Source organism: Pipra filicauda, unplaced genomic scaffold (assembly GCF_003945595.2).
Source record: "Pipra filicauda isolate LSUMZ 115617 unplaced genomic scaffold, ASM394559v2 scaffold458_size729537_pilon, whole genome shotgun sequence".
NCBI lineage: Eukaryota > Metazoa > Chordata > Aves > Passeriformes > Pipridae > Pipra > Pipra filicauda.
The window spans coordinates 401,267-428,920 of NW_024104596.1; the positions used below are offsets into that span (position 1 = coordinate 401,267).

Sequence of the window (27,654 nt, forward strand, 5' to 3'; positions counted from 1 at the left end):
TGCCCATGGCAGGGGAAGGTTGGGAATAGATGATCTTTAAGGTCCCTTCCAACCTCTTAACATTCTATGATTCTATGAAACCAGCACTGCCAGAGCTGAGGTGCTATAAACATGAATGTGTATTAATACACTTATGTAACAAGTGATAATCAATTTATCAGCACTGTATGTCTGGGCCCCTCATTTTAAGAAGGACATTTTGGTGCTGGAGCAAGTCCAGAGAAAGGAATGGGACTGGGGAAGGGTCTGGAGCACCCGGAGCGGCTGAGGGAGCTGGAGGAGAGCGGCGGAGGCTCAGCCTGGAGAAAAGGAAGCCCAGGGGTGACCTTCTCTCTCCCTGCAATTCCCTGACGGGAGGGTGGAGTCGGGGCGGTCGGGCTCTGCTCCCAGGGAACAAGGGACAGGATGACAGAAAACGGCCTCAAACTGCACCAGGGGAGGCTTAGGTTGGACATTACGAGGAATTTCTTCACGGAACAGGTTATTAGACACTGGAAGGGGCTGCCCAGGGAGGTGGTGGAGTCACCGTCCCTGGAGGTATTTAGGGAAACACTGAACGCGGCCCTCAGCGCCAAGGTCTGGGTGACATGGCGGCGTTCGGTCACTGGTCATCGTTTGGACTCGATTCCCTCAGAGCTCTCCAGGTCCGTAACTCTCCATGTTTCCATTCCCGTGTGTCTGTGCGTGTATATTTGTGCACCGCCCCCGGCGCATCCCGCTCTCACACACCACCGCCGCCTGCGCCATTGCGGGCACCCCCACGGGCGCGTGCGCGTCTCGCCCTCCCGCCGGCACCGCCTCCTTCTCCTCCTCCTCTTTTTCTCCTCCCCTTCCCGGCCTCTTCCAGGGGAAGGGACGCGGGGCCCGAAGCGCGGAGATCACCCGCCGCCATGCAGATCACGCTCAAGACCCTCCAGCAGCAAACCTTCCGCATCGACATCGACCCCGAGGAGACGGTGCGGATATTCCTGGGCTCCCTCCACCCCGCCCCGGGACGCGGCGGTGGGGAGGGATGCGGGGATCCGTTGCTTCGCCCCCCGGGGGAAAAGAGGGGGATGGAGCCCTCCGGTGGGGATGCTGGGGCATCAGTGAGAGGATGGGACCGTAGGGGTGGTGCAGTGGAGGATTTCTGGGGGTTCGAGGAGGTGGGGGGGGGGAGGGAGGGAGGGAGGTGTGAGCGCAGCAGGGGGTGATGCGGAATCCCCTTTACCTCGGAATGCGGCTGGGTGAGGGTGACTTCCCATCGCTCAAGGAAAGGGGCTACCGCGGCCAAAGCCCCTGGCGGAAGGACTTTATCCCTTGTTGTGAGGGAGAACGCCCCGGAGGTGGGAGGTGAGATAGCCCGGGAAGTGGGAAAGGGGGAATAGCCCGGGAGGTGGGAGAAGAAATAAATAAACTCACGTAGAGCTGGGGAGGAGGGGAGCACTACAAATAGCGAAAGTTTTTCCTTTCAGGAATCGAGGTGCCTACACCCATGGATTAGCGGGTTATGGGCACAGATGGTTTATACTGGGAGTACTCGGGTGGGGGAGGGCGGTGCAGCAGAAGGCAAACGTGGTGGTCCTTCCCATGGATTCCCACCAGGAAAGGAGGTGCTGGGAAAGCTGTGCGGCTTTTCTTGTGGGACAGGAATGTGTGTGCAGGAGAGCAGCTCGTGTTTGCTCCCAGGTGCATCGCAGGTGTGTACGCTGTGCTTGGTGCAGGTGGGTGAGAGCGGGAAGGGTTTGTTGTTTTGTCTCGCAGGGTGAGCTGCAGTGATTAATTAACCTGCAGGTTAATTAGGAGGTGAGGGAGTGCACGGGGAGACTGCTGACCTCGGTGGAGCGTCCTGCAGAGGTATTGGGCTGTGTGGTGGGATTCACAGCAGCGTGAATCTCTCCTTGGTGTGTTTACAGTGACTGTGTGTCTCTCACGATGCTGCGAGCGGGGAGGAGACGTGTTGTGCGCTCAGGTGAATGTTTTCTACCGGCCCACAGGAGTCTACTGAAAAATCCTCAGGGAAATGCAGCGTTCCATGATAAGAGGAAGGGCCTATAAGTGAGTTGGCAGGGTTGGAAGTTGCCTTGTCATCAGCAGGGATGTTTGCTCTAAGAGCCAAGCCCAGGCACAGTTGTGGCCTTGGTTTGAAAAATTTGAGGAGGCTGGCAGGTGAAGGCTTGCCTGCAGCAGCCTTTCATGTGACAGGTGGGCAGCGAAGCTTTGGAAACTATGGAACATTGTATCTGCTTTTATAAAGTCTGTTTACCCTCTTCCCTTCCCATCTTCAGAAGAAAATAAAGGATGATTGTTAAAGTTGGACTAAGAGCTCATTTGTGCAAGCAGTGTGGCCGAGGGATGTGGCAAATGTCTTGGAGAAGCATGTATTAGAAACCTTCAAATATTTAAAACATCTGTCCTTCCTGTTACGGAGTAAGGACTCTTCATCTTTTCTCCTGCTCCCTGTATTCAGTGAGGTCCCGGGAGGTGAATTCAGGGAGAGGAATGTTGCCAGTCAAAGCCCTCACCAGTTTATGAGGCAGTAGAATGCAATGGCTACAGGTTGGATTGTGGGAAATGAGACTGCACCCTCTGTTTACAAATGTAGATGTTATGGGAGCTCAGAATAAGAATGCTTCTCATGAGCATAATACTTCAGGTTTTGGCCAGGAATGGATGGTAAGATAGAGGGAAATATGGGTAGGATTTGAGGAGAACTTTGTTTTACAGAGGGCAGGACGAAGACTTGACCTGTATGGGTAAAAAAATATATAAAGTTTCCTTGGCATACTTTTTTAGAAAATTATGAAGAAATTATTGTTGAAAGTGTTTTGTTACAAAGCATAGAACTTAGTAAAGAAAAGAAAACTTTTGAGCCTTCATCTAGAAACTGAATCTTAAAATTGGAAAATGCTTTGAAATGTGTTAAGTAAGTGTTTCAAAAGTATGTGCTTGGAAGTTCTCAGCTCATTTTTGGAAAATACCAATTTTAGCTAAGTGCTAGTTTTGCTAAGTGCTGAATTTGGAGGGTTTGTATTTGCTGCTTGAGGCTCCGTACATGACTCTGGCTTCTTAGATTAATTTTCTAACATCTTGAAACAAATGTGTTTCGTGGAGTTTAGGAGACATTACTTTTAGTCACTGGACCATGTGTGTATTTCTCACACAGAGGTAGGCTTGTTTACTTGGAGCTGTGCCCTTTACTGTGACAAGGCCAAAATCATGTAGTTGTAATAGACAGAGGAAACCTGTTGCTCCAAAGTTGGATTCTGGTCTAGCGATTTCTCCCCTTATTCTCGATACCACATCAATCTGAAGAGACTTGATGTTACCGTGCAAGGTAGCATTCTAACAAGAGTTTATGCTTGTAACTAAGAGTTGTCATTAACAGTAAGGAATATTTAAACAAATCTTCCAGTGAGAATTTGAAACAACACATTTTCTAATAATTAGTTAGCCTTGTTGTGACTTTTTCACAAGAAACTGATCTTTTTCCCCTGTTAAATCAGACAGTTGAATTTTAAACTTGCCTTCCATTATGTGACTTAAATTTTGGTTTAGTTGTGTTTTAAAGTATTGGCCAGCTGAGTAGTTTGACTGAACAAAAACTAGACTTGAAGCCGTCCTGCTTGCCAAAGTGCTGGGTGAAGACTGTCAAATATTAGGACTGGCTAAAGAAGTTGAAAAGGTTTAGCCTCAGGCCCTGTTCCTGGTGAAGGCTTGTCATCAAATGGAGAGATTTTTGCAGGCATGGCTGTTTTTGTTGAGTTTTGGGGGTGCCAGTGTTGCACTTGGGCTCTGTAGAATGGTGGATCTACCCATGGTGATCATTCTGGTGTTCCATTCAGGGTCCTGGGCATTCAGGCTCAACCAGGAAAAATGAAAGTGTGTATCTATCTGCACAAGCTGCTGCTTCTGTTTGTTGGATGTCTGTAATACATTGAGCATTATGTTAGCAGCAGGTAATAAGCCCTATCTGACACAGATGCAGGCCTGTGTATCCACGTCCCTTGTCTGAGGTGACAGTGATGGCCTTGTAGGCTTCTAAATGTAGCAACTCTGTTGTAGTTATCACTATGTAGACATGAAGCAGGCTTTAAAAAAATCTCAACAAACACAATTAACTTCCTTTGGAAATGAAATGCCAGGCAAAAGTAAGTCTGTCCTGTTTGATTTTCAGCTCCCCTGCGCTATTAACCTAAAAACCTGTTTGTCAAAATGCAGAGGGGTGCAAGGAACATTCGGGATGTCAGGAGTCTTTTGGCCAAGTCTCTGTGTCACATAATATAGGTTTTCACATTTCACTGTTCCACCACAGTGTTTGAACACCCAGGGGAAGCCAGCTTGTTTAATATTATGTCAGCAGAACACTGAGCTGTGGGAATTTGAGCTTCTCTGTGTTCTGGTGCATCCATAATATGTTTATGCTCTATTGTTAAACCTGTTTATGGGGATTTTTGGATCTTCAGTGCTAGAAGCTCCTGGTCTTTAAGTTTAGAAATTTAGGCTGGACACTACCTGAAGTTCTCTTAAATGTGTGGGGAGTGTGTTCCAGCAAAAATGGAGCGTGATCCAAAGGGTATGTAATAAGGAAGAAGTGAGGTTTGGCAAATACTTCATTTTTTCCCGGATAAAATAGGTATACTGCAAGGAAAAAGATATACTACTTTCATTTTTCAAAAGGCAATGCAATAACAAAGAATCTCTATTTTCTGGTTTGTCGGGAGTATAAAAAACATTTTGGCTTTGTAACAGCAATGAGGTGGTACATATGAGGGAGGAAGGTACTTAATAAGTGTATGGGGGGTGTCTATGGTAAAAGGACAAGTGCTTTAGTTCTCTTTAGAGAGTGCAGTCATAAATTTATGAATTAGTGCAAACTATAGTCTGAAGGGGTAGGACAAAGGAGAATGCTGTTCATGAACCCACACAACTTTGTTAAGTTACATCTGTTTGTATCTATGCTTTATATTGAGAGCTATACTAAAGCATATAGTAAAAAAAGGAGATAAGTATTAAAAGTCTGTGTAATTTTAAGGCATACTTTGCATCAGTTCTTGTTCTGTTAGGACTAGGAAAGATGCATGGATACAAATAATGGGTTCTTGTAAAATATATCAATCATAACTATAGGCTTCTGTTGAAAAAATCCCTCCTGGTCCAGCAGAATAACAAGGTTTAACACTATTCAGTATGTAAGTGAACAAACTGTAAGTAGTAGAAGTAGTAGTACATTTATTTATCTCATTTTTCTTTTATATAATAGAAGAAGATATAGACATAATAGATTTAATTTTGGTCATTTCAGTTTCGCTGAATATGTCGTTTATTGTATTTGTCAGAAAAATTAAATTTACAAAGCAGTTCTGCAAGAATCAGAGACTGTTGCTGGGTGACATAATCAGAGTTGACTTTAAGGCTTGTAACGTATGAAGAAGTATGAACCTACTCCTTCTATTTCCTTCCTACATGTCTCAAGGCAGGTTAGTCCAGCAACAGTTGTGGATAAGAGAATTGTATGTGTATTTCCCTGAGAGTTTATCATTTTTAGTGGTTAGAGGAAAAGTGCTCTCATGGTTCCTGTTCAAAATCCAGAAATACCCTTTTGGGTTAAAGATGCCTTTCTGTTTCAAGTCCTGGTATTTTTCTCTAAGTATTCTTTGATTTTAGAGTGAATATTTTTTTGCTCTTCTAGAGGATTGTTATATTGCTCTTGCATCTCTTCAGGATTTTATTGGTGAGTGTACTTGCACAGTCAGAGGAGGTGTGAATTTCGAGGGTTTGTACTTGCTGCTTGAGGCTCCGTACATGACTCTGCAAAATCGTAACTTCAGAGATTACCAGAGTAAGAGTATCACAGAGCATTTCCTTTTCTCCTATTATTTTCATACTTTGCAGACTGTAGCATTTATGAGAGTTGTGTTCTCTGATAATTCATGTTTATTTAATAAACTCTCTGGAGTTATTTTTTGCTACTGCTTTGCTTTGGTAGATATTCCTTTTCCTGCTTCCTGGCTAGAGTTAGAATTTTCAAGCAAGGGAAGTTGTTCTCATTCTTAGCTGAGGAAGACTAGGCTTTCACATGTTCAGGAATATTTTCCTTGGATTCTATTGAGCATTCTAATATAATTTCCAAAGAACTTTGGGCAGGATGACACTTATTTCTTTAAAATTTAGTAAAGGAAAGGATAAGATAGGATAAATTACTTAATACAACTAAATTATTTTATACATATTAGAGTATGTTTTTACATGTTACCTATTTTTCATTGCATTGGCTCTGACCATAATTTTACAGCTGTTTCATTTATAATGTTCTTATCCAGTTTAGCTGTCAGGAATGAAAACTTAGCTTTGTACTTACAATAATTTTTCAGTATTATGTGCTCAGCAATCCAAACTTTCTTGGAACACCATTCCCAACGTGGCCAAAAGACTGAGAATTTAAATATACAGGTTGTACACACTTAAGGATAGTTCTGTACATACTTGTGTCTTATATTTAAAATCTATTTTGCAGGTATGATTGGAAAGCAAGGATATGTGTCCTTCATATGGATAGCAACAGGCTGGAAGGTGTTCCCTTTGAAACTTGGAATATGGAGAGTACTGTTGATTAAAAAGAATTATAGGAGCAGATGATTCTGCTACTGGCTAGCCTCATTGCTGCCCTTGTACATACAGGGGCATGTTTACCAACAAACCCTTTGAAAATATTTTTGTTGAATTCCTAAAACACAGGAAAATACTTTCCTGAATGAGTATCTACAGGTATAAAATAAGGTGGTGTAAACTTAGAGAGCTGAAGGATGTGGCTGACAATGTCTTCTCCCACAGAGGTTTGTGTCTTTAGTCACAGCTCCCTTGGATGGAGTGTATTCACTGAAACAAATCACTCTTCAGTTTACAGGACATGGGGATGTGCAGCATGTCTTACCTAGTCCCTATAAGGGACCCAGATTGCTGTTCTTTGCATGCTGCCCTGCATGGAGTGCCAAAAGAACAGGAAAGGAGAGGAAAGGACTTGCCACTGCCACGAGCACACCCAGCCAGAGTGTTGTCTGTAGGCTGACTACAGACATTCCTCATGTTTTTGTGTCAGAGGCACCTCTCCAACTGGTTTGCCAGTATGCAATAATGGAAAAGGCTTTTTTAAGAAGTGTCTTTTCATAGTTACTTGAAATGTCTTGTCAGTTACCTTCATAATCAAACCACTGTGTTGCTTTTACATTCGTAAATCAGTTTGTGTTGTAGAAATTGGCTGCCTAAAGGTACAGGAGGATTGTTCATGCCAATCAGTGTGACCAGGCAAGACTCCCTTACTTAGAGAATGTCAGATTTCTCCTTAAAACAAGCCTTTGTGGGTTCCTAGGCAGAGCTGTCTATAGCCACATCTTTCTGCTTTTCTTGGAGCTTCAGATAGCTGAAAGCTCTGCTTTATGTTGAAATCATTGTGTTCCTGTGTTAGTACAAAGCTGCATGTGCACAGCTCTTTTAGTCACCATCTTGCATCAGAGAACTGGCTGCTTGCGTCTCCTCTTTTAGGCAGGGCTTAGATCAGTTTGGAAATGCAGGATGGAAGTGTGTAGAGGCCAATTCTGAGATCAGAAATTAATGCTGTTGATCGCTGTGCAGTGTATAACAGCAACTGCTAGATTTATGAATTTCACCTGGATTTAGATGAGCTTGATTTTTTGAGATTAGACAGACAGAGGTAATTGCCCAGAAAGTAAAATGTCAGAGCTAAATTTGGATTTTTACCTTACCAGTTCCAGACTATTTTTCTTCCAGACAATGCTGCTGCTTTGTCCAGCACAGTAAATACAACTAGTAAATATGGAAGTTTATGAATGCCTTATGCTGTCTGTGAGGCTGGTTTTAAATGTTAGAATAACTTTAAATGCCTTGTTTAGTTGAATACAATTGAGGTTTTTTTTCAGGCACTTAATAAGCTCATAAATCTGACTGGCTTCACAAGACTCTTCCCAACTATCTATTGTAGCTTTGGAGCGTGAAGTAGGGCAATAATCTGTTCATGCAACCACCAGTATGGTCTCCTGACTAAATATGAGTGTTCTGTTTAGAAAGGCAATACCAGGGAACAGTAAATGTAGGTTTGTGTCAGAAAAATCTGCTTTTATAATTTGTAAAAGGAAGTAGCTGGAACCAAATGTGTTCTTACCAGTAAAAGTACTGCAAAGCGTTGACTTGTGAGCTGAGTAGTTTCTTTTCCTCTGGAGATTTCAGTAGTAGGCACAACATTTGTTGTTAATTAGTTGCTGATCATGTAGTTCGATTAAGGGTAATAAAACCTGTTGCACTGGTCAGTTTGTTGCTTCATTAGCTGGTTTATTGTCTGACACGACTTCATTGTCCTCACCTGACTTAGAGCAGTGTCTATATGATAGTATAATGTATGGTAAATATGTTTGCAAGGGCAGTGGGGGGGAAGACTCAGGAATATTAAGCCTAAATTCTAAACAGAAGCATTCAGACTATTGTATCCTCCCTCAGGGAGAAGGGGGAGAGCAAAGCCTTTTGGACTGAAAGCATTTTGTCCGTGTCTAACCATGTCTTTCCCCACAGTCTGGGAGAAACCTGTTAGTCTATTACAGAAAAAGATGAAGAATGGCAGAGAATTATAAGGTAGATTAAAAAAAACTGTTTCTTTGTTAAGAGAAACAGTTCAGTTGGTAGTGGAAGTCCTCCAGAGTTCGTCTTGTAATCCATCTCTTCATAGTCCTTTTATTCACTTGGTAAGAAGAATTTGAGTCAATGTGCTTGCAACAAACGTGGGTAGAGCCCTTCCCAAATCTTCGTTTGTGAAACCTAGCCATGAAGAATTTGAGTACAAATCAATAGAAGCGTGATGGAACTGAAAGAAACAAAGTTTGATTTTAGTACCTGGCTTCCTGATTGAGGGTCAGACTTTTGGAAATGGCTTTCAAATGAGCAGCATAGACTAATTGAGTCAGGTTTACTAAAAGGTTAAGCCCTGAAGATCACAGATCCTGTAGTGATACTTCTCTGCTATGTGTGTGCTAGCCGCCTGTTCCCAAGGGGAATGAATTTCCACCAGATCAGATGGAAAAAAAAAGGGATGCCTGGAGCCTGTGGAAAACTGGGACTCTTCACATGCAAGGATGCTAAAGGGCTCTTGCCTAGCTTAGCTCACAAATTTTGGTAGTGTTGCATAAATGTTTTACACCGATAAGCACCATGGGAGGTGGGAAGGCTATACCGTCTTGAATTGTAACATCAGCCCGAGAACAAATGAGTATTAATAGTATATGAATTGATTTGGGCTGGAAATTAGGAAAGGGCTTCCAACATCAGAATAAACTTTGTAGCAGCCTTGTGATAGAAGTAGCAAACAACCTTATTGGTCTTCAGGTGGATCCAATTCCTGGTGTGGAAGGTTGGTTTGTGGCTTGATGTCAGAAGAGATCCTTTTCAGTTTTGTATTCAGTTTCTCTGCAGATCTTGAGGAATACAGCAGTTTATCTTGCCTGTGTAGTACAGTCTGTGTAAAATATAAATTAAAATTGATGAAAGTATACTGTTCACTTTTTCATTAGGATTTTTGAAATGTGTCTTTGAATAAACTGATTATTTTTACCTCTTTTGTGTAAGCATATGTATGAGGTAGGAGAAATGAAAACTGGTGTGAGAGGGAAGGGAGGGTGTTTGCTCAAAGGGAACTGCTTGTCTAGATGGAACCCAAGGTTATCTGGAGAAAATTAACTGCAGGGAACAACTGGGCAACTTAGCACTGGTGATTTTGTGAAACACATTTTTAGGATGCCTAGCTGGGATGCAGTTAGGAACTGTTATTTCTTCAGAGGACCCCAGTTTTTCAGGTAGGAGCTGATCAGCTCTAACTTTTAATTACATGGCATATATTCTTGAGGACATGGAGTTCAGTCTCTCAATAGCAGGGAGAGTTTTGCATCTAAATTCATAGAGGACAGAGGAAGATCACCTTGTCTTGTAAGTGTGATGTTTCTGAGTCTTTAGAGTAAGTGTTTGTAGATGAATTGATGCTCATTCTTAAAGGTACTACCATAAAGTACAGGCTCCCTTTGAGATGCTGTGAAATTTATTGGGGCAGAAGAAAAATGGGATTCACTGAGGACTGAAATACATTTTGAACTCTGATCAGGTTGAATAAGGCTAGGTAGCCTGAAGGATTTTTTTATGGATCTGTATTTATGAAAAAAATACATCATAACTGTGGATTCAGAAGTTGACTGTATATTTTAAGCCTGCTTTCTCAGTTTGACAGATCAGTGTGCTGAGTGTGCTTTCCCAAAATTAATTTTCACCTAACTGTGAACCAATGGCTATGCTGAGGTCTAGATTCTCAGCAACCCAATTTGCTAGTGACAAAGTTTAGGATGTGGTTTTTTTCAACAGCTCACTGTACCAGCAGCTGGAAGATGCAGCGGTCTTTCTGAAGAGCACTGAGAGGGCTTTAATTCTTTTTTTTTTTTTTAATTTCCCATTTAAAATAGAGCATCTATTTAAATCTTAATGAAGGTGGTTCAGACTACTGTGTCAGACACACAGGTTGTCCATGAGTCTGAGTCTGCTTGTGGATGCCGAGTTAGTTTTCCCAGGTGTAATTCTGTGGAAGCTGCGGGTTCATGCTCTTGATGGTCCTCAGCACATGGAGGATATGTTAGAGCTGGTCCAGAGGAGGCCACAAAGGTCAGAGTGCTGGAGCACCTGTCCTATGGAGGCAGGCTGAGAGAGCTGGTGTTGTTCAACCTGGAGAAAAAAAGACTTTGTGAAGATCTCGGAACACCTTCCAGTACCTAAAGGGGACTTATGGGCCATTGACTTAAGAATTGGACTCCATGATCCCTCTGGGTCCCTTCCAACTCAGAATATTCTGTGTTCTGTGATATAAGAAAGATGGAAACAGACTTTGGAGGAGGCTTGTTATGATGGGGCAGGGGATAATAGTTTTAAACTAAAAGAGGGTAGATTTAGACTAGATGTGAGGAAGAAATTTTGTACAGTGAGGGTGGTGAAACACTGGAGTAGCTGTGGACGCCCCATCCCTGGAAGTATTCAAGGCCAGGTTGGATGGGGCTTGGATCAGCCTGATCTACTTGAAGATATCCCTGCTCGCTGCATGGGGGTTGGACTGGGGGATCTTTACAGGTCCCTTCCAACCCAAACTATCCTGTGGTTCTGTGAATACTGCTTCTTGTTCAGCCACTGTCATAATGAACACATTTATTTTCTCAATTCCCTTGGCTCCATAGTGTAAATGGAAGTTTGCCTATGTCTGGAGAGTCGTGCCACCTGCCAAAAGGGGTGAAAGCGTAGCCCCGTCGTTTGTCACAGACTTACACAGAAGGTTTTGGAAGAGAACAGTGCCTCAGGTCACTTGGAGTACGTCAACCACATCATAGTAAGGGGAAACACTGCACATGAGGTGGACAGCAAAGGCAAATGGAATTGTTGGAAAATTACTATCAATATTTTACTACAGTAAATATCTGAACTCCTTTTTGTGGATCCAGTTATTGTATAGTAATTAACATGTGTATTTAGCGTGTCCTGACCTAGACTATCACAGTTAGCTGTTCAGACATTGTTTGAGAGTACAGATCTTGGTTTTGTTCCCCATAGGTAAAAGGCTATAGTGTGGAATAGAACTCAAAGTAGAAATTTGAAACCAATAGCTTGATTGATGCAGTGGACATGAAACAAGCCTTAATTTTCTTCCTGAAAATAGATTATACCTGTTTGTCACATTATATTTGTTACAGATCTATGACGAATATGGTAATGGGGTATAAAAGAAGTAGCTTTGAGACGTTATCTTTGAGTGATTGATACAAGTGCATAAATATAAGAATAGGTAAGCAGAGTGTTAAAAACTAGGCATTTGAAAACATAACTGGCTTTTAACATGATTTAGGGGATTAATTTGCCCTAGGGCATGCAGGACATTTAACTGGAATTGCCTGAAGTATGTAATAGTTGAAAGCTCAGGAAAAACTCCTTGATGGCTTATCCATGGCCTAAGGAAACTGTTCAGTCATAAGGTAAGTGACTTCCATCCTTAGTAATTGAAGAGGAATTAACAAATTATATTTTTAGTTTTCAAGGAAATACACTTTAAAAATAAACTTAAATCCAGGGATAGGACAGACTTCTGTAACGTAAGTGCATGAGAATGATGATGCTTTCAGCAAATCATTATTAAAACAAGTTATGGTTTGACTGTCCTCAGGACTTAGGGATGGCAGTGAGCTGTTTTTAGTTTTCCTATGGGAAAGCAACTGCCTGGTTGGAGACTGATTCCTAAGCACTTGGCAAGTGCTGGGACGTCATGTATGATACAAATACCAAAAGCATCCTTCCTTCAACTGCTGAGGAAGAAGAGTTGGCTTCCGATTTTGGTGTAGTCGCACAGAGGGAAGCAATATGTTGTGGTCTATATCTTTGCAGAGTTTTATGAATAAGGTTTTTTGAATATTCACAGAAAAAAAACCCTTTAGAAGATGGTGTTAGCTTGTAGCAATAAGTTCATAACAGATTGGCTGTCTTTGTTTTATGTGTATTGGAAAGTCCATAAGAAAGCAAGAAGAATGACTGTACATACAGGCAGTTTGTCTGAAAACATGACTTCAGATGTGTTAGTGCAGGAATGCTTCTGTAGGAACATTGTTTATCTCCTCAGGACAGCACTGTGGAGTCTTCCAGGAGAATAAGAGTGTTCTGACATGTGACAACAGTGTCATTTGAGCTCTGAGTGTGATGCTGTGAAAGTGTGGTTGATACATCAGTGGCCCCTGTAAGCAAGTAAATGTGTAGGCTTGAAATTGCTGTGCAAAAGTTCCAGAAATTACAGTGGAGGGGGAAGAGCTGGAAACTACTGGAAACTACTTATTTAAGATGAGCGGCTGAGCAATTTGCACAAGTCTTTGCATATTGAGACTTCAAGGTTGAATGTCATGGTGATTTTACCAAAAAGAAGAGCATTCCTGGAAGAGAATATTAAGATGATGAAAACCTTCAGGTGTGTATAGCCTGAATGCAGAGAAAGAACAGGGCAAATGGGTCAGCAGATGAAAATATTTTTATCCCCCAAATTTTTCAATTTATTTTTTCATTTTGTTGTACACTTGTACTAGAAACTTCTCATGGAGAAATTATTTATCTAATTTAATTAAGCGCAGAAGATTATTTGACAAGGGAACATACTGCTCTACAAGTGGTTACAGTGACATCCTTGGAAGGCTGATACTTAAGATATGACTGAAACTACTCTTTAGTATTTAAATCTTAAAGTATACTGAATTAGGTTTGTATTGTGAACTTTTTCTTTTTCGTTAAGACTGTTTTTGTGCTTTAGGTAAAGGCACTGAAAGAGAAGATTGAATCAGAAAGAGGAAAAGATGCCTTTCCAATAGCTGGCCAAAAACTAATTTATGCAGGTAATGGATATTCTGAAAATAACTTACATGGATCTGCCTTATTTTATGTTGTTCTTTGACTTTGATGTGAATTAAGTCTGCTAAAGGTTATAAGAATTGAAATGTAGACAGGTTAAAAAACCCCACAAACACAAAAGCAAACTCATTGTCAAAGGGCACTCTTAATTTTGAATTAGAATTTTTCAGATTTTATTACATGTGCGTCTGTTATCTTTGTTCGTATAGCATGATGTCTTGGGGGTAAGCTTGGTGAAGAAGAAATAACTTTTGTTACAGGAAATCGGGATTTAAGCAGATCAAATCACCTGTTCTGGGTTAATTCTTTCGTTTTGTTCAATTTATTATGTGTATAGCTGAAGCATTTCTGTATATACCTCAGAGAATTAAAAATCAGATTATTTCTTTTGGGTTAACAGAAGAAACTCACCACGAAATCATTGCTGTACAAAGGTACTTCCAGTACTCTTAAGCTCAGTCACTATAGAAATGAGTATTATTTACTAGGAAAAATCAGGATGTCAAAAAAAAAAAACAACCATGAAATTAACTTTATTTGAGCTTTAATTGACCTGGTTTATTCATTCTGCCAGTTATACAGAAATCCATTTTTATTCCTCACTTCATATCAGAACTTAAGTTCTATTCCAGTACTCCCTCTAGTGTTTTTTTTCTTCTAAAACCAAGCTTGAATGAAGCTTTGCTGTTCTTTTCACCTCCCTAATGTACTACTTTGTAACTAGTGTTGTTTTTCCACTTCTAGTAAATCACTAATTTCAGTAGAGAGAGGGTAATGGCAGAGAAGTTGTCTCTCTTTATTTGTATAGCTCCTCAGGACTATGTTTCTGAACAAGTTTTATGTCCCTTATACTTCAGTGAAGGGAATGCATACCAAGAACATGAAGGTAGAAGTTGCATGTATAATCAAGAAATGATTATACATGGCAGTGAACAAGGCAGAAGGCTTTATGAGATATGTATAACACTCTTAATATTTTGTTTCTATAATTGCAAAAATCAAGGGCTGCATAAGATTGTATGACATGAATGTTTTCTAAAGCCAGAATGTATTTGCAGTATTATATAATCCTCACAAGTAGGACATACAGGAAGTAAGATGTAGAATAGAAGCCTACCCAAAGATTGATTGTAATTTTTTTTTCCCTGGAGAAGAGTTACAAGGGTATATTGATGACATTTTTCCTTTTGTTAAAATGAGCTATAGAACTTGCACAGTTTGGTAAAGCAAAGTGATACCCCAAGTGGACCTGATTAGAGAGGCAGATCTGTTGTGTTGTCCTCTGTATTAGGGTAAAGTCTAGAAACCCTGAGGATGCCTCTATATATTTTATATATATATATATATATATATAAATATATTATATGCACAGACACAGATAGATAGATAGATAGATACGCACACATACATTTATGGAAGCATTCCCCAAAATGCCTATAAACCAGAAATCTGTAAGTAAACCTGTCTAGTTGTGAGTCAGATGCTACAGGTGTTGCTGTAACTGCAGTACATGTAATACTTCCTTGCATCTTTGACTATGCAGGACTGGTGGAACCAGTAGGGAGTAGGACAGTGCCACCACCTCTTTTGTGTTCCGGGTACCGTAATTTGTATGTATTGCTTGATTTCCTTGCAATCATCAGGATATAACTATCCTGCTAGTTATAGCCAAAGGGTGTGTTCCACCATCATTGAGAAAGGTTATGAAAATGTGTATTTTCCTCCTGAAGTAGAGAAGTGGTCTGTGGCACATCTTCAAAAAATGAATCAATTTAAATTGTAAAATATTTCATGAAAATTCTGTAGTAGAAGTAGATTATATGTATCTTGCAGAAACACTTTTCTGATTTCTGGTACTGCCTCTAAACCAGCTTATCCTAACAAAAAAAGGCAAAAAAGCACATGGCTTAGTGTGTTTCTGGGTTGTTGTAGACATGATGCAAATCTGCTTTGTCACAGTACCACCTCTGCTTGTGAAACATCAAAAGTGGTAGGATAACAAATGTTTCTGGGTTTGTCTGATGGCTTTTTTATCCTTCTGGCAAGGTAGCAAGTTATGGAATCGTTCCAGCTTTTCTAATGTTTTAGCCTTCTTTTAAGAGCAAATTGTTAAAGTTGAAAGGTCACAAATTTGTTTATTTCAGGTGGGTAATGTTCTTATCTGAAGGCCAAACAGAAGATAAGCAGAAAGGAGTTTTCTTACTGTGACTTGAGTGTATAAGCAGGCATAAGTTATTCAATCAAGCTTTTTATATGCTATGGCCTTTCTTCTACATTACTTTTTATCTGTGTTAAGGGCCCAGTAAATCTTACAAGATTCAACACTTCTATTTTAAATGTTCTGAAGCATCTTCAACACTTAGGGCAACAGCCTTCAAGCTGATTAGTAGTGTGGACATCACAGGAGGAAAACTGTAGCTCCACTGCCAAAGGTTAATAGCCAAAACACTTTTTGTAGGATTATTTAATATTTATAAATCTGCATAAAACATGTTTTCATGGGGTCTTTGGAATTGTTTTTATGAGGAAATCCCAAGATTATCTGTTGATCTGCTAAGTAACTTCTTAATTTCTGTCTGTTTAATTTGCCAGGTAAAATCCTTAATGATGAGACTGCTCTTAAAGAATACAAAATAGATGAGAAGAACTTTGTGGTGGTTATGGTGACAAAAGTGAGTAATCATTATTTTTTAATAGGAAACTTCATTAATTTCATTTTATTTTTCTTTGTGCTAAGTGATTGTCTATGCTCATCCTTAAAACCAGTGACATTGGATCATGTGCAAGTTTTGGTCAACAAAACTTTACCTGTTTTTGCAAATAGATAAAAAATATTGCTTCACAGCCCTAGTTTGCCTAGGCTGACTGTTGTTGCTGTTCTGTGCTGAATGTTTATGTCAAAGAAAAAATATCCTAATGGCTGGTCTTACTGTTCATTCTTTCTCTCTGTTATTTTTACACTTACATTATTAACAGGAAGAGGGGAACCTAGGTAGTTTATTGTTAAATCCACTGAATGGAGCTCTTCCAGTCTTGCCATGCTGCTTTTCATAACTCATGGTGGTTTCTTTTGTCAAGCTCAACAGCATAAACCAGTAGAGGCAGGATACATATGCCAATCAACATACCTGTGAGTTTTGAAAGACTGCAGTGGCAATTTATAGGGAAAGGCTGTGACATGTATTTGAAGCATTTCTTCTCTGAACCAGTTGCCAGATTGCTTCCAGGAATCAAGCCATTGATTTTTTTTTAGGCATTCCAGAGCCTTGTGATCTGAATAAAATTTGCTTCATCTCTGTCTTGAGATACGAAGTTAATTTTGGAGTTAGAGGTTCTCCTTCTGACAAAGAAAAACCTTTATGTGAGTTTTGCCTGCCCTTTACTTCTGTCTGGTATTGGCTTATTGAATGTAATTGTTGTTGCTGTCTTCTTGAATGAACAGCTTTATAGGCTGTGGTTTGCCTCAGAGGCATTTATCAGTACGGGAAAATAGGTGCAGATGGATTTCAGAGTCCAGTTTTCATTTTGTTGATAGCAGAAGACTCCAGGGAAGTTGTGCAATTGCCATTCCTGGATGTGTTCAAAAAAATGTGTGGCTGTGGCACTCGGGGACATGGTCTAGTGGTGGGCTCAGCAGTGCTGCGTTAAGAGTTAGATTCAACCATCTTAGAGGTCTTTTTCACCTAAACAATTCCATGATTCTAAGCACAGACCTCTGTGAGAAACTGCTAAATGCAATACTTTCTGATCTAAAGGACCTATGTTTTGGGCATTTCTTCAGCCTTACAGTCTTTTTACAAGTCTTTAAGCTCAGTTTCCCTTTCCTGATTCTATTGTGGATAAGACATGACGAGTCATGTAGGCACAACCAACTATGTCTGATGCTCAAAACGTTTTTGTATTAAGGGTATCAGAATCTAGCAGAAAATAAAGCCACTTGCATTCCAACTGTCCATGTTTTTCTGTGAATGCTTATTAAAATGTTACTTGTTGTGCTTGTCATGTTGGAAGCTGTTCATTCTCAACCTCACCTCTCCTTTCAGACAAAAAGAGGAAATAAAAGTTTCCTACTTCAAGAAAGCATTGTCTGAAAGTGCTGCACCTTGAATAAGTAGTTGTCTTTTGTTAAAGTTCAGCTATTTTGTCTTGGAAAGGCAGGGACTGAGGTCAGTTTTGTCAACTCTTAGGGATATTTACGGGTAAGGAACTACAGTGAAAATGTATTTCCATATCTTATCTGGAAGTTACATACATTGTCAAGAGCTGAATTTCTGAATAATGGGATTAATACTGCATCCAAGCAAAATTCATGTTTCCATTAGAGATGTGAAGATTGAATCACAATTGCATACAAGTATTAGCTGCTCTAAATTTGTTGCTGTAGATTTGGTAGTCTGTGATTCTGCTGTATCCTTGCTGCTCACTACAGAACTTCTGAAGTAAATTTCTGAAGTATGTGAAATGTTATTTATTGTAGTGCTTTGAATGTAAAGATTGCATAACTAAAACTTATTGCAGGTGAAGTTTTGGGGTTTTTTAATCTCATTTTCCATCAAACAGCATTCATAATGAAATGTGATTTCTCTCTTTATCACTTTTTTCCAAACCTGAGTGGTGAGAAAACCTTATGCTTGTGACAGTGCTCTTGGTTTCTTCTTGAAAATGTGCTTTTGTAAAACACAAGATTGTTTTCACATTTAGAGTATTGCGGTCTATAAATATTTAGATCTTATCTTTGTATTTCGCTTTATACTCAGAGTGTGAATCCTTAGGTGTCTAAATAAGTACTTCATTGGTGCTCCTAGATGCTTACCAATGAAATTCTGTTTAAATTGCATTACAGATTTAATGTCCTGCAATGTTTTAATGTTATGCTTGATGTCGAGGCAGCAATATCAAACACAAATGGTCTTAACAGAACCTAATCAGCGTGTTGCTTGCAGAGAGCAGGGGTTTGGGAGTTTTGTGCTGTGTCTGAACTCTGTTTTCCTCCTGTAGCCCAAAGCAGCAACTGGAGTCACTCAGCAATCAAATGCCACCTCCACTGTTGGCTCAACAACTGCAGCTCCTACACCAGTTGCTGCACCAGCCCCTGCTCCTGCCCCTGTGCCAGCCCCTGTGCCAGCTCCTGTCTCTCCACCACCAGCACCAGATGAGGCTGCCTGTGAATCTGCACCTGTGAGTGCCCCTCGAGAAGAGAAGTCAGAAGAAAAACCACCTGAGGCTGCAGCTGCTGTCAGTCCATCATCAACTGACAGGTATGAATGAGCCTCCAAAAGTGAGGCTGCTGCTTCTAGTTTTGATTTGAAGTTTCCATTACAGTGTTAGTCTAGTCATTCTCTCAAATCTACGTAATTTTTCTCCTTTCTTGACTGTAATTTCAGTCTCTGACTCAAGTATAACATTACTGATCGATCCTAAGAAGCACTCCTCCCTGCTTACACCTTCTCCCATGGGAATTGTGGTCTTGGGAATAAACCCGTGGAGTGGAGAGCTAAATGACACAGGACTTGTGCTCCCATTAGGCATTTCAGAGTTACTATCACACAAGTTTCTTTTCAGACTGAGGATATTCACCTGTGTGGGAATATAATTTTCACGAAGCTCTTAAAGGCATAAGAGGAATGTGTCCTGTCCTGTTCATAAACCTCTTTGTTTTGAAACATGTTGGCTAGATTTGAACCATAACTTTCTTATTGCTCTATGAGTTTCTTAATTTCTGGAAAGAGCTTTTTCTTCCAAAATGTAGGATATGGTATTGCTCTTTAATCATGTAATGCCTTAAAGCTACAAGTTTATTTTTGGCCCATCTGCAGATAGTTGGGGGAATTGGAATAACTTTTAACCACAATTCACTACATTCAAGAAAATCAAATGGAAGTTAGGTTACAGGTTCCATTCGTGTTGTATGCTGTGGCCTTTTTTTGCTCACTTTAAGTTGCTTAAGTATTGCATGGGATAAAAATGCTAACTGGAATTTCGTGGCCTTTGAAGTGCTGCATAGCATCAAATCTTCATTTTTCATAAACTGGTTTTTAGTTATTAGTGTGTTATTTATGTGAATACTGGTGCATAAGACATAATTTTTGAAATGGTTATATTTAAACACCATCAGTTGATGTTTAAACCTTGACTTGACAAGGAAGCAAAACTTGCAATTGCTTATATCTTGAAAATGTCATCATAAGTTTTTTGCACTAAATACGCCAATTGATTATTTAATTTTGCACTTATGATAAATGGATATCTCTTAGAAATGGAACACAAATGAAGCTGCCTTTATCAGTCAACTTAATTTTTTAAAAATTTTAATAGGTGAGTTTCTTCTCTTTTTTTTCTGCTCAGTTAGTCCAGTGGGTTCAAAGATTAATCTTTGATACCAAAATAGTGTTTTCCCTGTACGGATTGCAGTGTTTTAAACTGCAAAGGGAGCCTCAGTGTACTTAACAGGAATCAAAAAAATAATTTAATACTTGTATTAAGATTATCACCTGCCTTGATTTCAGCGAATACTGCTTGTTTCTGATTTGCTTTAGAAGTCAGATAACTAAGGCTGGTGAAGATTTATTGAGCCATGGCCAGGCAAGCTGGTGTCCTGTTTTGCCTTTGGTCTTTTTTGGTTGTTAATCTCACTACTGACAGACGCTAGTGAAGCATTCCTGTTGGAACAAATGGAACAAATTTTTTCTTGCATAAAAACACAGATCTCTTAAATGCCTTGTTAGATTTTTTTTTTTTTTTTAGTGGCATCTTCTGAAAACTCATTCAGATTAATCTGATGATCTTTCACTTACTGATAGGAGTTGCCAGCTCCGGCAGCCTGATAAAAGTGAAGCTGGTGCTTCATGTCCCTAACTCTATCACATATCAAGACTGAATATGAATTTCCAAAATACACACACAATATGTATATTCCTGTATATTTGACTGGCTGCTTAGGTCAACTCAGGCAGGAAAAAGACCATCACTCAAGTAAGATACAACACCAGCAACTTCATCCTGTTCTCCTCTGACTATTTTAGGACAAAGCCCACTCCTGCAAGATACATATGTACTAACATACAAGTGAACAGTATTAATTTCTACAGCAGCTGGCCTTAGAGAGACTGTTTTGGTAGCAGGCCCCTGGAGTTTGCTACATTTTTGGCACCTGGGCACGTGATTGCCTTGAACCCTGCAAGGCTGTTGCAGGCCCTGATAGTCAGATTCCCTTTGACCTGCATGTAGCCAGCCCCCCATTGGGAAAAATTGTTAGAAATGGAATTTAATAAGGAAGGAGGATGGACTGGGGATGAGGTTCAGGCCATGGCCAGGCAAGTGTGCTTATATATGAATCGGCCCTTTTTCTCTTTTTTTTTTTTTTTTTAAAAACTCTCTTGACCCATGCATTTCATCTGCAGGGTGCCTTGATGCTTTCCTTTCCCTACCTTTGGTTTTCCCCCTAGATTTCCCTTAGTAAATCTCACACAGTCTCTTTTTCCCGGCACCCCATGGTGAGTTGCACTACCCTGTAGGCAGTACTGCCAGGAGTCCTGTTGACCCATCAGGGGTGTCACCCTGAGACCAAGGGGCTGATGCTTTAAGTTTGCGGCCCTGGGACAAGTCAGGAAAAGGGCACCCTTGGCTCTGACTGAGTTAACTGGGATTCTTCTGCCTGGTGGTGTTGTCTCTGTGTTCCTCGCTATTGATGGAGGTGAGCCTTGTAATTTAACAGCTCTGATAACTTGAGATGGAGTAATTGCAAATGTTAGCAGTTTATATTCCTGGGAAAGCAGGATACTGAGATTTTAATAAGTGCTTGGCACTGACCCACTTGGAGGTCAGAACGGTGACTGTGGGGAAGCAGTTAGTGAGACTGCTTGTGTGCTTTTGAAAATCCACCTTGTTCTCCCACCCTTTAAAGCATTCAAGAAAGCAGATGGCTAATCCCTGAGCAGATGGGCAAGAGCCAAACTACTAGGGGTAGCAGGGGGGAGGTTGGCCTTGTGTTAAAAATGGTAGCATTGTAAGTTTGTAAAATCTGGTCTCACTATAGGACCAAAAGAGAACTCTTTGGAAAGCTTTGTTGGTTTTTTAGAAACAAAAGGGGCTATTAGAGTTACAGCTGCTGCTGCCTTTTTTTTTTTTTTTAACAGGAAATTTTCCAAAGTTTTGTAATTACCATTGCACTTGTCTTCATCTTACAGTACAACAGGTGATACATCTCGATCAAATCTTTTTGAGGATGCTATAAGTGCACTTGGTAAGTGGAATGTTTTTATTAATGTAGACATTATTTTGGTGCAGCAGAGACATGACAGATTAGCAGATGTTGACATTTTCTTCTATATCTGTCATTGTTAAAATTATAATTAAAGTACCCTTCCGTAAGACCTGAAGTTGATATCTTGGAACCAGCTTCAAGAGCTTCTTTACTGAAGAATACTTCCCTCCATATATTTTTATTGTGTAAAAGGAAGATCCTTATCATCCCTGTTTTTCCCCCATTTGCCTTAATTTCTCTTCTAACTATTCACTTTGAAGTGGCTTGAATAGAGGACTACATGTAAATAGATATATGCTTTTCACTTTTGCTCCCCAGAGTGCAGGTTGGATAAAATGGCTGCCTTTATAATTCACTTGTTCCAGCTTTGAAAGTACTTTATCTTTTGACACATTTAGATTAGATAAATTCACCAGATCTGCTGCTATCTGGGCTAAGGAATGAATGCCTCCCTGTACCTACAGTTAGTTCACTTTTATTTTGACAGTTTAAATGTCCTTGTTTCTCAGTAGAACAGACAGAATAAAAACAATAGGAGGGTCTGCTCCTCATTCATGCTGATTCTGGTTGCTAGCAAATTTAGGCAAACCCACAACTCCTTACTCCTACGTAAATTTTTGGATTGTTTTAGAGTGTAGCAAATTAAGGCACATTAATTGTTAATTGTTTGTTTGTTTTGTCTTATGTCTGTAAATATGAAGCTGCAGTTTGGTACCAAAGAGTTTAAGAAAAGAGTTTCACTTACATTTTTGTGTAGGGTTATATGGGTATATTGGATGCAGGTGTTGTGATTAAACAGCTCAGAGTGATCTAGGTCAGTAGTAATGTTTTACATCTATTAGTGATAGTGACTAGATTCAGTCTGTCTAACTGCAGCTTTGGTCTTAGGTGACATGTTTTAGAGCTGAAATAGCTGATAGATACTGTAGGAGACAACCAATTGAGTTCTGTTACATTTTTGAAGTGACTGCTGCTACCAAAGGTACCTCATTAACCATTTGTTGTACCTTGGTGGCCAAAGTGTGGTCATCACAAATACTCATATTAACAGTATTGATCAACAAGTTAAATTAAGGTGGTGGTCTTGATTCAGGTCTCATCAGAAATTAAAAAAAAATCCCATATCAAGAGTGTTGCCTCACTGTCTATTTTATGTGGAAGTTCTGTGATTGTTGTCTGGTTGTAAAGCCACGTGTCCCTGACAGTTTGGAAATAACAGGCATTGAGTGTAATTTTCTGGGTAAGCAAGCTGGTAGTGTTATAGGCCAAAAAATTTTCAAAGGCAATAGGCATGAACTGTGTCATCCTTTTTCTTCAGAAACTGTCCTAAAAGGAATATGCATAAATTCATGTTGTATGTTTTCACATCCACAGTTGGATCCTAGACATATTCTAACTGTGGCTTCTCAATTACATTGTCTGAAGTTAATTGACTTCGCTTTGAAAACAGGGATTGCTTTCTACTGATTTGATTTTGTTTAGATTCTGAAAACTGATGTGGCTTTCTATGCTACGTGAAGATCTACACGTTTTGCAGTTCTTGTGCAACTATATCTTTCACTGGAGCAGCCCGAGCTTTCTTTAGGGCATGGGATGAGAATTGGATGAACTGGATTTGAGAGTTAATCCAGCTTTAAAATGTTATTTGAAAGACAAAAGCAAGGAGCAGAATCAGTTCAGCACTGACCTCAAACATTTCCACTAGCACTGTGTAGAGATAGGCGTGACTCTCTATCATGACATTGCTGGTGTGCAACTTCTGAATTATTATTCTTGATCTTACTTTTGCCCAGCTTGTGTAAGTAGCATGTATATGGAGTACACATGTCTAAATTTGCAGTGATTCTGTTTCCTCCTTTGGCTTTTAATTGTGGCTTATGTAGCAGTCTGTGCAGAGCAAGTCAACCTTTTTGCATCTTTTTTTCCGGTATCAAATCTCTTATACTGGCTCTAGTCTCTACCTAGCTTATATTGAAAAAGCCCTACAGAAGTGTCTTAAGTAGTAACTAACTATATCAACAGGTGTTCTGTCTGCTGTTGGTTTTCTGTCTGCTTGATTAGTTTGTCAGCAATAATAAGGGTAAACAAACTAGTCCTGCATAAGAAAGAATGTGAGCAGAAGTTTAGCAGAATCATTGTGTTGGAACAATTGTTGGCTGAACTTTTTTTTCATCTCTAGGTCAAAGTTTAGATGATAGGGTTTTTTGGGGGTTTGGTGTCAGTTTTTTTAATATCTGAAAAAATGAAGGTAGGTGTAAAGTAGTTCTATACGAAGACATGAACTTACCATTCCTTAAACTTAGGTTGGCACTATTACTTTGAAGCCCAAATAACAAATACTCAGATTAGTCAAGGGTTGTAAATCCTTTGTTTATGGATAATGCACAAGTGTCCATGGGCTAGGGCTTTTCTTATTGTTTGTTCTTGAGCATAGTGCCCTAAGCCATACATCCACTGATTATTTAGAAGCATTTGTTAAAAAACAGGCAGTGGCATTGTGTTAATGTTGCCTTGAGTTGAACACCCTCTCCCTAAGGGAATAAAACTTGATGGTTTTGTTGGTTCTTTTAATGGTGACTTACTTGTATTAACAGAGTAGCTCTAGCAGTATTTGTTTTCTCTGTGTTTTTTAATTAATCAGTTGTTTTTTATGACTGTAATTATTTTATTCTCTTACCACTAACTTGCTAGTTGGAGTCAGTCAGTAGTAGTATTCCACTGAGATCAGGAATACCTTTATCCAGGGAAGGAGATAGTATTTTAATGTCTGGGTTTGTTTTTTTCTTTTAAGGAAGGAAAATTAAATGGATTATGAAAAGAGATAATAATCTTCCCTACAGTGAGATTAGTGTAGTGATCAGTTGCCCTTAAATTGCTCATGTATAGTGTGTGTACCCATTTGTCTTAATGGCTGCAGGTATGGGACAGTTTTTGTCCGTGTAAGAGATGGTGGATTTGATGTGATGGATGTCTAGTCAAATAATAAATTGAATGAGATATGAATTAAATTAGGTAGCTTAGTCTCACTGAGGTCTTGAGTGGCTTTCCTAGATACAACTTTAAAGTCTTCTGGCTGACTTGAGTTGGTCCATGTTAAATTGATTAGATTACTTTGGTCATCATCACCAGCATGTAGCAATGTATAGTTGTAACTTGGTCATCACTATTTGTCATCAATCTAACAATAGCATAGCAGAAAGTCTTCATTTTGGAAAACCTCAGTGGCTAACAGTTTAACAGGCAGGTTTCTGCCTCAAAAGTTTTGATTTCCAGTTTTATGCTGCAGGAGGCTTTTCTTGATTACATGAGGAATTATTAGCTGTGAGGATGCCCTTGACCTTAGGTGAAAACTTGGAGAGAGAACATTATTTCAATTACAAGTACAGAAGTATCACAAGTGCTGCTTTTGTCAATAGAGGTTTACACTGTGTTCATTACCCTCTCCTATTTCCAATCAAATTCATAACAAAACCACCAGAATATATTTGGAATTAAAGCCACGTGGCGTATTTAATGTGAGCTTCTCTTTACTTTTCAGTGAATGACTCAAATTTGGGTAGAAATGAGGTTTATCAATTGAAACATTTTTGTGATTTTTTTTTTTGTCTTATTCCCCTAAAATCGTGGTCATGTGACTTCTAGTGACAGGTCAGTCCTATGAGAATATGGTGACTGAGATCATGTCAATGGGCTACGAACGAGAGCAAGTGATTGCGGCACTGAGGGCCAGTTTCAACAACCCTGACAGAGCGGTGGAATACCTCTTGATGGTGAGCAGCTGCTTTACCAACACCTTGTTGTTTCTGATTTTATGTTTTCCACATAGCTTTCACTTTGATTTACATGTTATTTTGAATATTAACCAATCAGTGAGAGTAATATGTTTTCACAGAGGAACAACTTCTCCTGGCAGAGCATCTGGAAGGATGAGATTCAGACTTTGGGGGTCATGATGTGTTATAGAAAACACCGAAGTCATCCCTAACCACCTCTTTGCTTTTACTATTTGTTATATGGATATGTATGTAAATTGTGTTCTGTTGCAGTGATAGTTCTAAATGCCAATGGCTGACTCAATGATTTTGCATCACATCTTAGTGACATGTGTTAGTTGATCAGTTGTACTTTTAGATTAGTATCTTTAGCATCACCTATAGGCATTTTTTAAGTTCCAATTCACTGTTTTTGCTAATAATGCACAGTGTTCTTAATATACTTTCCAAACAGCAAATTTTGAGAGTTTTTTGAAGTGTGCTTAATTTAACTGATGTTTTAATTTAAGCAGTGTTCTAGAGAAGAAACAATTTTTGTTTGATAAATACAGTTTGAAGGGTGAAATGAACTTCACTGATGTGAGAGGAAATAGAAGAGTAACTTCACTTTAATGGAAACCACGTGTGTTGCTTTAGGGGTTTTTTGGATTATTTCTCATTGTATACCTCAGTCTGACAGGTGAATTGTAACCACCATAGCATCTGTCTGTGATCTTGTTGCTTAATCAGTATTTCCAGTGCATTTAGTTTTCACTCCAGCATATCGTTCTTTTCCCTGATGTGTTTTTTCCTTTTTTCTGGACAATCTGAACTTTATTAGAATTGGAAATCAGATATCTTGGACAAGTCCTTGCAAAATATCTGTGGATTGAATTTCTAATCGATTGATGAGAAAACCAGCATCTTTACCTCCAGTTATAAAACTTTGCTTTCGTTAATGAAGTTTTTCTTCAGTAGCTACAACTACAAGTCACTGGCATGCTTGCTACTTACATGAGGGTACTCAAGACTTTGTAACCTTCAGATTTTAAACTGACAACAAATGTTTTGAGTACAAGAATGTACAATTCTCATCTAGTATTAGGCCACAAGGGTGAATGGAGTAGCTCCCAACTATCTGCTGTAAGTCTGCAACCTCAAATTTTTGTTTTTCATGTCATAAAAATGTTGATTTTAGTGTTCATCTAGTCTGTACATACACTATAAATTTGGTGTCTCCCTTAAGTGTTGGGTTTGCTATGTGTGTGCAGTTCTTGTACACTCAGTCTGATATTTCCCTCCTCTGTCTTATTTCTGTTCAGGAAGTCAAGAATAGAAACAAAACATTGCTATGATGGAGTTCAGCATGTCACATCTGCCAAATAGATTTTCTGACTGGCCTGAGCACTTAATTTCTGCTCCTTCAGTAGGTTCTGTGTATACAATGAGTTCTTCTCTTACATAAGGTGGTCCCTTTATGTTTCATGTTGTCCTCCACTGAGAATACCTTTTCTCTGTTCTTCCTCTTCTTCTTGCTGGAAAAGGAAGTGGGGAGGAACAGTGTTGCTCTTGGAGACCATATTAGCTGACCTACTTCTGTTCCCCTTCTAGGAGAATCATGTTGCTATAAATGGTCTTTCTAACTGTTCTTGATCTGCTGTGTTCTAAACATGTTCCTTACTGTCCTGCTGCATTAAAAAAAAAGCTTATTTTTGGTTAATACAGGTCCATTAATGACACTGTTCTTTGATACTCTGTTACCTGCCTCCAAACTATCATCAGTGTTATCTTTGTTATAATCTGCAGAATAGGATTTAGGGTGTTGAGATCTCTTAAGTGTATACAATTGTCCAGGTTTAAAGAACAAGTACACCAAAGGTACCTTAGAGTGTTGGAAAGAAAACATCAAGAGACTCCCTGTGCTTAAAGCATAGCTGTTCCTCAGGTGAGCCCTGAAGATTCTGCTTATTGTCCACAGTTCAGGTGACAAGCTGTTCTGTTTTCATGGCTTCATCATTGAGGATCTAGGTGTAATCCTGTGTCTGAGTGTGGTCATGGAAGGAGGTCTCAATTCCAAAAGACCCTCTTTCTATACTCCAGACTCATCTCTGGAAGCATTTACATTCAGATTTCTTTGACCCCAGGATTTTCTAACCCCTAATTGGGAAGGAGTCCTGTTGTCTCATCAAC

The 27,654-nt window shown here is 39.6% G+C and overlaps 1 protein-coding gene across 1 annotated transcript in view; it reads left to right on the forward strand.

Moving 5' to 3' along the window:
- The first annotated feature begins 833 nt into the window (after positions 1 to 833).
- RAD23B (RAD23 homolog B, nucleotide excision repair protein) overlaps positions 834 to 27,654 on the forward strand; it is a 41,385-nt gene continuing 14,564 nt past the window's right edge. Inside the window, exons 1-6 of the mRNA XM_027726075.2 lie at positions 834 to 956; positions 13,352 to 13,433; positions 16,042 to 16,121; positions 18,448 to 18,707; positions 21,636 to 21,691; positions 25,355 to 25,482. Of these exons, the coding sequence (XP_027581876.1) occupies positions 891 to 956; positions 13,352 to 13,433; positions 16,042 to 16,121; positions 18,448 to 18,707; positions 21,636 to 21,691; positions 25,355 to 25,482 (672 nt within the window). The 5' untranslated portion in view covers positions 834 to 890. The remainder of the gene's footprint in view (positions 957 to 13,351; positions 13,434 to 16,041; positions 16,122 to 18,447; positions 18,708 to 21,635; positions 21,692 to 25,354; positions 25,483 to 27,654) is intronic.